The following is a 12196-nucleotide window of genomic DNA, read 5'->3' as shown; positions in this document are numbered from 1 at the left end:
CAAATTTTTATGTATTGATATGAGAAAGTTGATATGATAAAATTTTGACAACTCATTACTATTTTTAAGATATCATCATTAATGCAATGTTTCTATTAATTTTTTTATTTTATATGCAAAATATTGTTATATATTTGTACAGCGCCCATTGCAGAATCTATGTATTTATATATGTGAAAGTAAATTTTTCTATATTTGTATTAGAAAATCGATAAGACAAAATTTTAAAAATTCATGACTATTTTTAAGATATCAACATTGGTCTAGTGTTCCTATTAAATATTTTTTTCTTTTATATGCAAAACACCATTAAATATTTTCGACGCGTCCGTTGCAGAATTTATGTGCTTATAAATGCATTTTGATCGATGCCTTATATACATCAACCACACGTGCCCAAGAAACATGCAAATGTTTTAGATACATTTCAAACAAGTTAGTTCTTAGAGTCTCATTTAATATATCCAATCTATCAATTTGAAAAACAGTTCTCATGGCAACAATATTTACCATATCCTTCACTTCAACAACCTTAATTTGAAAAGCAGACATCCTTGTTATAATTTCTCTTTTTCTATTCAGATTTGTTAGCTTGATACTCTTCTTATTGTTGTTTATCACGATTTCATTTGCCCCAATTGGTACTTCATAAAGCTCACCCCATGACTCCCAAAAAAACCCAATTAATAACAATTCCAATATTAACTTTTCATTCGGTAATTGAACCTTTGATAAAGACTATATTTTTGTGTAGTGTGGAGCTGAGAGAAAACTCTTTTCGAGGGTCTTCAAATGTTCATCCCTCTTCCATACGATTCCAGTTCTTTGAATGTAAAGTCATCACTCTCATTGTGATGATCAAATATTGGTATTAAGTCTTGTCAGATAATGAGTGTCTTTTGACATCTTCATTATCCACGTGAATAAAACTTAAGAAGTCATGTCAGATAATATGTGTCTTTTGACATCCGTGTTACCCACATGAAGAAAAAAAAATCCACATATTTATCATCACAAGCTGTAAATTAAAAGATCGAAACAAGATACCAAATGCACCATTATTCCAATATCTTTTGATTGTTAAGAATTAATTGCAATCGTTATCGCAATGCAATGATCAAGGCTTAAATAGGTCTTTTGTCCCTGCAAATATAGGTTATTTGAATTTTCGTCCCTGAAGTTACTAATCCTTCCAATCTGCCACTGCAAATATTAATCATTTGAAAAACGGTCCTAATTACATCTGATTAGTAACTTCAGGGACGAAAATTCAAATGGCCTATATTTGCAGGGACGAAAGACCTATATAAGCCAACCACCTCGCCCAATCATCACTTGCCTCATGGGCACCACGTCGCTAATGACAGCCCACCTCAGCAAAAAAAACCTAATTAGGACCAAAAGTCAAATGATTAATATTTGCAGTGGCAGATTGGAAGGATTAGTAACTTCAAGGATGAAAATTCAAATGACCTATATTTGCAGGGACGAAAGACCTATTTAAGCCAATGATCAAATATTGTAACAAGTCTTGTGGTGCCTTTTGAAATCCTCATTATAAATTTAGTTCCTAGCATAATCTTTGAATGACTAATGTGACTAAAATTTAAAAGATTCATTTTGAAATATTCATAAAGTGAAGAACCTAATTGAGAGAAAATTACAAAATTAAGGACTAATTTGATGGTATACTCCAAAAATAATACAGGCTTTTGGTATAGTATTTCTTATTTCATGTGGCAACATTGGTTCAAAAATTTATATTAATATTCGAAAGAAGAATGTAACATCAAGGACCGCATAGCGCAGTGGATTAGCGCGTCTGACTTCGGATCAGAAGGTCGTGGGTTCGACTCCCACTGTGGTCGCATAATTTTTTCTTTTTAATTTTCAACTATCTTTATTTTTTGTTGCACCAAACGACGTCGTCTACATTCACCTTTCTTACTCCAAATAGTCGCATAATTTTTTCTTTTTAATTTTCAACTATCTTTATTTTTTGTTGCACCAAACGACGTCGTCTACATTCACCTTTCTTACTCCAAATAGGGTTCATCTAATTACACAGTTCAGTAGCCACAGAGTTCAGAACTGAATCAGAATCAGAATCGAAATTCGAACGAAAAATCAAAATGAGTTCAGTAAAGAAACGCGAATCAAACGGTGCAACCATTAACAGAGAAACCGAAGATCAATTGATAGTAACACCATTAGGAGCTGGAAACGAAGTAGGTCGTTCATGTGTTTACATGACCTACAAAGGCAAAACCGTTTTATTCGATTGCGGTATTCATCCTGGTTACTCCGGCATGGCGGCGCTTCCTTACTTCGACGAAATCGATCCTTCAACTGTCGACGTTCTTCTCATTACTCATTTTCATTTGGATCACGCCGCTTCTCTTCCTTATTTTCTTGAGAAAACTACTTTCAAAGGGAGAGTTTTCATGACCTATGCGACGAAAGCTATTTATAAGCTTCTTTTGTCTGATTATGTTAAAGTCAGTAAGGTTTCTGTTGATGATATGCTTTATGATGAACAAGATATTAATCGCTCCATGGATAAAATTGAGGTTAGGTTCTTTATTGCGTTAATGTGTGTGTATATTTTATATTATGATTTATCAGTTAATTATGTTTCTGGGAAATTTTGGTTTTGATTTTCAATTTATGGAATACAGGGTTTTATTTTGTTATTAGACATGTTATTATGATAATGTGTATGTTGTTTTAGCCTCTAAACTTTAATTAAGTGTATGTTTGGTTATGCAGTGCTAAAAATTGATTTTTAGTGAATAGATTCCGGCTAAATTGAGTTGAAAGTAAAGTGATTTATGTTTGAATGTTTTTATGTAAATGTGAGTTGAGCAATAAATTTGAGTGTAAGAATTAGAAGCTACGATCTCTAGCTTCAAGTTGAATCAATTCTGGAGCCAAAGTTAATTCTACTTTAGAGGAACCAAACATGTCAAAACCAGTTTTATACATCTAGACCCAATTATATACCTCTACAATTTCTGCAATGACTTTTTAGGGTTTTATTTTAAAATGCATCTTTTCTTTGGTGGTTATTTGTAATAGTCGTTCACTGTAATCATGGATAAATTTTTGAAACTTAAGCATAGTACATTTTAAAAGTTATCAATAACGAGTAATCATGGTTAATGATTTTTTGGGTAATGCATGTGAAAGACTGAAAGTAGTTATTGTAATCTCTGTTAAAATACACAGGTAAGATTTTGTATGTTTTGTTTTTTAGCTTCCAAGTTTGAATATAAGTATGTGTTAACAGTAGTACTAGTTGGTGACTGCAAGTTCCTACTACGAATCACATAGCTAATATGTATAATATAAGGCAGGAATCAGCTGCTACAAATATAATACATTGATCAATAGAAACGTGTAAAATATACGGGCATGAGTTATGAGATTGGTTTTAAAATTATGTTTAGTCCATCTTATATTATGTAATTTTTCATTATTTTTTTGTATATTAAACAAGTACCTAACCAGAGTGAGTTGCGGTGATGATAGTGTTGCATTTATAGAGACAGAATCTAAGTGCAAACCTTACAGAAATACAGTTATTACTGATATTGCTGCGGACATGTAATGTGTTGCGTCAGAATTATTATTAAGTACTGTGAAATGTTTATGCTGTGGTGTTCCCCCCCCCCCAGTGATATGCAAATATGCAGTGAGATATACGCATGTTGCTCCTCAAATTGCCAAATGTGAATAAAGTGCATCGAGAATCTAGAAAATGATCATTGTAGAAGAGACAATGACACATATACTTGTAGCGTTTTTGGCGTGGAGATAGGCTTGAATGAGCTGTAAAAAGCTTAAATTATCACAACAATGACTAAATTATTTATTACACTGTGTTACAATAAAGACATAAACTTTTATGGTTCAATATGTCTTCTCCTGTATAAAGTCCTACAACCTGCAACAATTTATCTTATGTCTCTTTATTACCTTTTCCAGAATTGCAACGGATAAATCAAATGTTCTGCAATTTCTTTCTGTTATACTTCTTCTACATGTTTCTAATTCTCATGTAGCTCCATCAAGCGAGTGCATTCATGTAACTTTCCTTCATTGTCTGAAAAACCACACAACTCCACAATATCAAGTGTTCAACAATCTATTCCCAAACCAATGCATCATACACAGTTTTCTTCAATTGCCGTTGAATTTAGGGTTTATTTTAGTTTGGAACAATAATTATTGTAATGTCTATGTTTTTCGGCTCTTAATTTGAATGTACATGTTAACAGTAGTAGTAATTGGTGACCGCAGGTTATTGATTTCCATCAAACGGTTGAAGTGAATGGTATCAGATTCTGGTGTTACACTGCAGGCCATGTCCTTGGTGCTGCTATGTTTATGGTTGACATTGCTGGTGTTCGAGTGCTGTATACAGGAGACTATTCACGCGAGGAAGACAGACATCTTCGAGCTGCAGAGACCCCACAGTTCTCCCCTGATGTCTGCATTATAGAATCCACCTATGGTGTACAACACCATCAGCCTCGGCACACCCGAGAAAAACGCTTTACTGATGTTATTCATTCAACCATATCTCAAGGAGGCCGTGTGTTGATTCCAGCTTATGCCCTCGGTCGTGCGCAAGAGCTACTGTTGATCCTTGATGAGTATTGGGCAAATCATCCAGAGCTTCAGAATATACCCATCTATTATGCTTCTCCTCTTGCAAAAAAATGTTTGACTGTTTACGAGACCTACACCCTTTCAATGAATGACAGGATTCAGAATGCAAAGTCAAATCCATTTGCCTTTAAGCACATATCGGCTTTGAGTAGCATTGACATTTTCAAAGACGTAGGACCATCTGTGGTGATGGCGAGCCCTGGTGGACTTCAGAGTGGGTTGTCGCGACAATTATTTGATATGTGGTGCGCTGACAAGAAAAATTCTTGTGTTATACCTGGATATGTTGTTGAGGGGACACTGGCAAAAACCATCCTCAATGAACCAAAGGAAGTTACTCTGATGAATGGACTCTCTGCAACTCTCAACATGCAGGTGCACTACATTTCCTTTTCTGCTCATGCTGACTCTGCTCAAACAAGCGCGTTCTTGGAAGAGCTCAATCCGCCTAACATAATTCTTGTCCACGGGGCTGCTAATGAAATGGGGAGGCTCAAGCAGAAGCTCATGACTCAGTTTGCTGATCGTAACACCAAGATCCTCACTCCAAAAAACTGCCAGTCTGTTGAAATGTATTTTAATTCACAGAAAATGGCAAAAACCATTGGGAAGCTGGCTGAAAAAACACCGGAAGTGGGTGAAACCGTTAGTGGTTTGCTAGTTAAAAAAGGTTTTACGTATCAAATAATGGCACCAGATGATCTCCATGTCTTCTCACAGCTATCAACGGCAAATGTCACTCAGAGAATTACCATCCCTTATTCAGGCGCCTTTTGTGTCATACAGAGTAGACTCAAACAGATATATGAGAGTGTGGAGCCGTCAGTCGATGAAGAATCTGGAGTTCCAACGTTGCTAGTTCATGATCGTGTAACAGTTAAGCATGAGTCTGAGAAGTATGTCTCCTTGCATTGGGCGTCAGACCCCATTAGTGACATGGTATCAGATTCAGTTGTTGCTCTAGTTTTAAATATCAACCGTGACCTCCCAAAAATAGTGGCTGAATCAGATGCCGTAAAAATTGAGGAAGAGAATGAGAAGAAGACAGAGAAGGTTATGCATGCCCTTCTCAATTCACTCTTTGGAAATGTTAAGGTTGGAGAAAATGGGAAGCTGATAATTAACATTGATGGCAATGTGGCAGAACTCAACAAAGAAAGTGGTGAAGTTGAGAGTGAAAATGAAGGCCTTAAAGAAAGAGTGAGAACTGCATTCCGGCGTATTCAAAGTTCTGTGAAGCCAATTCCTCTTTCTGCGCCGTAGTTCTTTCTTCTCCCTACGCTGTCTCAGGAGGGTGAAATGCTAGAGCTTTTGACATTAAAATTGTTGAGGAATACTAGTTCTCATGCTCCACTCACATGTAAGACAGTCGTCATAGCATGTAGTTACTAGCCATTAACATGAACTTTATTTAATTTATTGGCTGTAGCCCCTAGTGTCCTTTGTATTATTACATTTTAGCATTTTTCATTTTCTTGTAATTCTGTTATGATTAAATTTTGGTAGTTACAGATCTTTTGCTATCCCATCACATCTAGTTTCAGTCTACTTTTCGGCGGGTGTTTATCTAACATAATTTTGAATGAACTTTTTATAAAAACTAATTTAGTTAAAACTGAGTTTGAATCAAAGTGGTTTATTATTAAAAGTGTTACAATTGTAACTTAGTCATGAAATATGTATATCAAAACATTGTCTGAATACTGTCTTCAACTTATAATTTGCTAAAAAGTTCATTGCAAAATAAAATGGAGTGTTCTTACAAATATCTAGAGTATATATATTTGATTCCCGATGGGAGTGGTATTTGGACTATGAGTGAGACTCTTGAGAACTGTATGCTTTGAATAGTTTTTTTTTTTTTTTTTTTTTTTTTTTTAAGACTTTGAATAGAATGTTGTATACTGAAATTAAGAAAGGTCTGTTTTGGAACAGAAGATCCAAGCCAAGTGGAGCATAAACATATTCATCATATTGGAATAGAACGATTCTGTAATCACTCATTCCATTTAAGCTAATTGTAAACCTTCATAGGCTGACCCCTCCAAATCCACCTTATCTAACTATGATCATTTCAACATTACAAAGTAGTTGAATTTCTATCTGTAATTTCTATTATAATTAATTATAAAAAAAAGGACAGATTGTATGTTAGTTACATTATACATATACACTCCACTTAAGACAATGATGAACATTGTGTGATAATAAAAATGAAAGTCAACAAGGCACTCAGCAGTTGACGAAAAAACATAATCTGATGTCTTTTTGTTCGTATAAATGTGATACAATAACCATTCGCACATTCTTTCAATATGGTTAATAGTTGCTGCACTTCGAAACTTATAGGATTGAGTGGATCTCTAATTTGTTTAACTCAATATGAGGATGTGTTATGGAACCGTGTGATAAGCACAAAGCGAACTATTCTTTCGCCTTTTACTAAAAAATATGAGGATGTGTTTGAAAATGCTACAAGCGATTGTTGTTACCCACCTCATATAGGTATTGATAGTCATTCAAACGCCTAACAATTTGCCTGATTCTAACAAAATTTTAAGAAGAGTCAAGGAAAAAAGTTTCAAAAGAAAATTTGTTAGGGTGCAATTGCGAATTTGCCTCATTGGCGAATGAAGACGATGTTCGTTGGTTAGGGTGCGATTGTGATAGGGAAAGTGTGGGTGGGACGAAGAAGGATATGAATTTAGTGGAGGAGACTCCGAATAAGACTATAAGATGTTTTCTTTCATGCTAACTAAATTGATTAAATTGGGATCTGATTCTCTCCATAACTATTGAGGGTTTGATGGTGGATGAAATTAGAAGTATAAGAAGAGAGTGGGTAAGAAGAGAGTGTGAGAGTAAATGTGAGTATGAGCGGAAAAAAATGGAGGTTTGATGTGGAGGTGTTTAGGACATGAAATTTTTAGATCGTGATGCAAGTTTTAAAGATTTCAAATACAATAGCATAAAATATAATATTGATATGTTGATAAAAATAAAAAGGGAGATTTTAGAGCACCAATAAGTAAATCTTATTTTTTACGAAAACAAAATTAAGTCATTTCATTCACCAACACAATTTTAATATAGGTCAACATATAATCAAAAGTTTGGTCACTAGCAAACGACAATGACACTCTTGATGCTTTCTAATAAAATTTATCCTCAAGTTTGGTAAAAAAAACAAGGAAGCTTCACAAGTATGCATAATAGCTCCAAATTTGGATCGAACATTGAGTTTATCGGTAATGTCATCTTTGTTGGTTTGTATGATGGTTAAGCGAGATAGAAGAGGGTTGAATAGATCCCATCTCAAAAACTTCTCAGAAACATGTAATTTTAAACATAAAAATAGACGCACTAAATTTACTAACCCACTTTTCTTAATGTGAAAAAAGGAGGGATACTTATAAGATTTCTGCTCTTCCCTCAACACATTTTGCTCGCGCCCAGCATGATTTCCAAATATACCTCTGCGTGACTCAACTCACGCACCATATAATCTCTGTGTGACTTAAGTCACGCACCACTGAGCCTTTGCGCGAGTTAACTCACAAGTTGGTCGGTGGTCAGAACTGAAGAACAAACGTTTTTTTTTTCACTTTGGTCAAGTTTTCAACATTCGATTTACACGTTTTTAACCACTTTTACACGTTTTTTTTTACTACATTTATGGCAGATACAAACTAGGTTATCATTCCTACCTATAAATACCCTCACAAACTTCCTCTTTTCCTCACATTATCTCCTCCCACTCTTTCTCTTCTTCTTTTTTGCTTCTATAGTCTCTAGGCTCTTTATACCCCTTTAGGTATATAGTAGTAGCTCTTGGGGGAAATAGTGGTCAGTCGGGTTGGGGAAAAAGACATCATCCTTTGAGGTAAAATTAGGTTTGCTTCCTTTTACTCCCAAAATCTTTTTACCGTGGGTAAAAAGAATCATCATGGGGGTATAAAAGGAACCAAATTTAAATTTACCTCAAGGGATCTTGATGTCTTTTTCCCCAACAGGACTGATCACTATTTTCCCCAAGAGCTATTGTTATATACCGAAGAGGGTAAAAATAACTTTTTACCCCAAGCGGGTAAAAAGATAATAAGTAGATTAGTGAATTCAAATAAAATATATGTATTAATTATTGTAATGTTTGAATGATATTAATAAAACGAGAGTTATATTTATTAATTTTGTTTTTTTATTTGTATTTATATTTGCATTTATTTTAATTTTATGATTATGTATTTAATAAAAAAATATTGAATAAATAAAATTAAATTTATTTTCTAATTTTGTATTTAATGAATAAACAAATTAGAATAAATATTGAATTAGAATAAAATCGAATTTATTTTCTAATTTCAAATTTATTTTAAGTGCATAAATAAATTAGAATATAGCAAATAAACAATTTAGAATAAAGTGAACAAATAATTTAGAATAAAGTAAATAAAATATTTTAGAATAAAGTAAATAAAATAATTTGAAAATAGTAAATAAATTAAAAAAAAAAGTAGCCACTATGCACCACTTAACTCACGCTACTTAACTTAACTTGCGCATTATTTTACGCTTGCGCTAGTTAACTAGCGCAGGGGCATTTTGGAAATGGCTGCAGGGCGCGAGTGTTTTGTGCTGGGGGAGAGCAGAAATCTACTTATAATAAGAGGAGGTGGTATTAGTGAAACCAAGAATTCTATTGAAACCCAAAAAATAAGAACGGGCCTGTTCGGCCCAAACCCGTCAGAATATTTATTTAAGTTTTAGGGTTTCATCTTTCTCTCTTGGTGTCGCTAGGGTTCGACAAATTCTCCATTTCCTTCTCAGATTTCGAGGTTCATTCTCTCTTCACTTTCATTTGATTCATCATAACATTTTATTGAATCACTGTTTTTGGATCCATGATTTCATTTTGCTTTATCTCGATTTTTCACTGTTTCTGATTCAGTTATATGATTTTGACGTTTGTTACAGGTAAAAGAGAGAAAAAAATGGTGAAATTCTTGAAGCCAAACAAAGCGGTGATCGTCTTACAAGGACGTTACGCTGGCAAAAAGGCTGTCATCGTGAAGAACTTTGATGATGGAACCCGTGAACGTGCTTACGGTCATTGCTTGGTTGCAGGGATCAAGAAGTATCCAGCTAAGGTGATCAAGAAGGATTCAGCTAAGAAAACTGCAAAGAAATCGCGTGTTAAGGCTTTTGTGAAGTTGGTTAACTATCAGCATCTTATGCCAACACGTTACACTCTGGATGTTGATTTGAAGGAGGTTGTTACCACTGATGTTCTTCAGAGCAAGGATAAGAAGGTCACTGCTTTGAAGGAGGCCAAGAAGAGGTTCGAAGAAAGGTTCAAAACTGGGAAGAACAGGTGGTTCTTCACCAAGCTCAGGTTTTGAGTTAGCTTCTTGTTCGAAGCTTTTTTTATTGAATTTTGTTTGATTATTTGGATCTTTAGTGTTCTGGATTTTGTACTTTGGATTTGTTGGTACTGTTGTTTGGTAATCTTATAATGTTGAGATTTTATATTAGTTTTTGTATTGTTGATTTATTTGCATATTTCCAATATCTGAGATAGGTTTAACTAATGGTTCAGGTTTCAACATGTCTTAATTTGATAATGCTTTTTTTTGGTAGTGAATTTTTTTTATTTGTGTTGAATATTGTGTAATTTGGTGTATTTTGAATCCCTAATTTTAGCTATTTGGGTAATTGGTTTTAGAGTGTTCGGGTTTTAATGGAGACCACTGTAACTTAATTATATAAGTTTTGATTTGTCCAATCACCAGCGGAATCCCTTGTTGTTGTTGCTATACAATTATGCTACATTAATGATTCTCTTTCGTCGTAGTAATTTTCGTAGTGTTGAATATCGTCTACATTGGCAGTATATGATGTAACTTAGAGGAATTTCAACAAACTGCTATTTTTTTCTTAATACTCAATTGACAACACTGATTTTGTGTGTTTTGGCTTTAATACTCAATTGACAACACTGATTTTGTGTTTTGGCCATTTGTTTAATTTGGAGTAATTTGAATTCCTCCAATAGGATTATTTCACTTGTTTGAAGCAATTTTGTGAACTGGTTTTGTTTAATGGGGTTGATGTGAAGGCACTGGCCTCTTATATCTCATACAGGGATTTGACATGTTCAATCACTGATGATATTTTTATATGTCTGTTGAACATTAGCGTGATTTGGAGTGATTTCAATCCCTACCATAATAGGATTAGTTAACTTGTTTGAAGCAATTTTATTTTGGAGAATCCGTTAAAGGGATACCATAAGATTAGTTAACTTGTTTGAAGCAATTTTGATGAATTGATTAAAGGGCTACCATAGGATTTGTAACTTGTTTGAAGCATTTCTGATGAATTGATTAAAGGGTTGAAGGTAAAGCAAAACCTAGTTTTGACATGCATTTAACCGGTTTTCAATTCTGGTGAATCTAGTCTTTTGGATTTTTTTTGTTACTTTGAGAATGTCCTGGTTGGAGTGAAAAAATTTGATAAATGTTTTTGTGAGATATGGAGGAAATTGAACCCTTCTGATATGGATTATTTGACTGGGTTTTGACAATTTTGATGAATCCGTCATAAATGGTTTGAGCTTTCAAATAAAAGGTTGTCCTCATTCGTTAGTAGTAAGATCATACATATTTGTTATCAGCACTGTAGTGATAAATCAGAAAAATTCTTTGTTTTCAAATTGAGAAATGATGGATATCACGCATGCAAAACACGCAACCGAATGTGATTTTTTCCATCCAAGCAAAAGTTTATAATTTTTCATCTTTAATTATTTATTTTTAAGGGTCTTGCAAAAATAGGTTGTTACTTTTGATCAAGTAACACATACATTTGCGTTCTTTGGTTGTGTTGCTTGCTCTTTGGAAGGTAGAGCATAGCTCTTTAAGTAGGTATCGACTGAAACACGATCATGATGAGAGTACTCGTGCCTACAAAAGATAAAAGCTTTTTCTCTTTCCATGACCTTATTTTTCTTCTTGAACACCTGATGCTTAGATTTGCCTAATACAAGGTCGAAGTCGAAGGCCTATCATATTCTGCTATGCAATCTGTTTTTTTAAAATGTTTGATATGCAATATTTTATAATTATAGAAACCGGCCTCTTGAACTCCTCGATACCAAAAAAATTACTACTTGTAAATGTAAATAATAAGAGGTACCTAGCTGTAAATAATAAAAAAGTTGTTTGGTTAACATTATAATATTCCAAGGAACCTTAAAAATAGGGATTATAATAGGTAATTACACATAATTTTATTCTTATCTTCATGGGAACTTTATTCCCACCCTTTTCGTTGGGAAAACTTTTCTATTCCCAGGAACATTTTATACCCGGGAATAAAATTTAGTAAACTTGTAACAAACATAAGCATATGTATTTTTATGATTTTATTCCTAGGAATCTACAAATATAACTTGAAACAAACACACCCTTAGTTTTTGCTTACATTTGTCATTAAAAGAAGGGGATTGTTACTTATAAATTGC

General features: G+C 33.8%; 2 protein-coding genes and 1 non-coding gene across 3 annotated transcripts; all 3 read left to right on the top strand.

Annotated features, from left to right (window-relative positions):
- The first annotated feature begins 1794 nt into the window (after window positions 1-1794).
- On the top strand, window positions 1795-1868 carry TRNAR-UCG (transfer RNA arginine (anticodon UCG)). Its single transcript has one exon. It is a non-coding gene; the product is annotated as a tRNA-Arg (tRNA).
- A 203-nt stretch (window positions 1869-2071) lies between these two features.
- CPSF73-I (cleavage and polyadenylation specificity factor 73-I) lies at window positions 2072-6222 on the top strand. The gene is made up of 2 exons (XM_085741633.1): window positions 2072-2570; window positions 4303-6222. Exons 1-2 carry the CDS (start codon window positions 2133-2135, stop codon window positions 5935-5937), a joined length of 2073 nt encoding a protein of 690 aa, XP_085597759.1. The 5' UTR covers window positions 2072-2132; the 3' UTR covers window positions 5938-6222.
- A 3238-nt stretch (window positions 6223-9460) lies between these two features.
- On the top strand, window positions 9461-10205 carry LOC146943354 (large ribosomal subunit protein eL27). Its single transcript, XM_085747834.1, has 2 exons — window positions 9461-9509; window positions 9649-10205. The coding sequence occupies exon 2, from the start codon at window positions 9666-9668 to the stop codon at window positions 10071-10073; it is 408 nt and encodes a 135-aa protein (XP_085603960.1). The 5' UTR covers window positions 9461-9509; window positions 9649-9665; the 3' UTR covers window positions 10074-10205.
- Window positions 10206-12196: the final 1991 nt, after the last annotated feature.

The sequence above is a fragment of the Medicago sativa genome, chromosome 2 (genome assembly GCF_051527215.1).
Source record: "Medicago sativa cultivar Bolivia chromosome 2, Bolivia_mono, whole genome shotgun sequence".
Taxonomy (NCBI): Eukaryota; Viridiplantae; Streptophyta; class Magnoliopsida; order Fabales; family Fabaceae; genus Medicago; species Medicago sativa.
The sequence above is the reverse complement of the archived record's forward strand: the minus strand, read 5'-3'. Positions and strand labels throughout refer to the sequence as shown.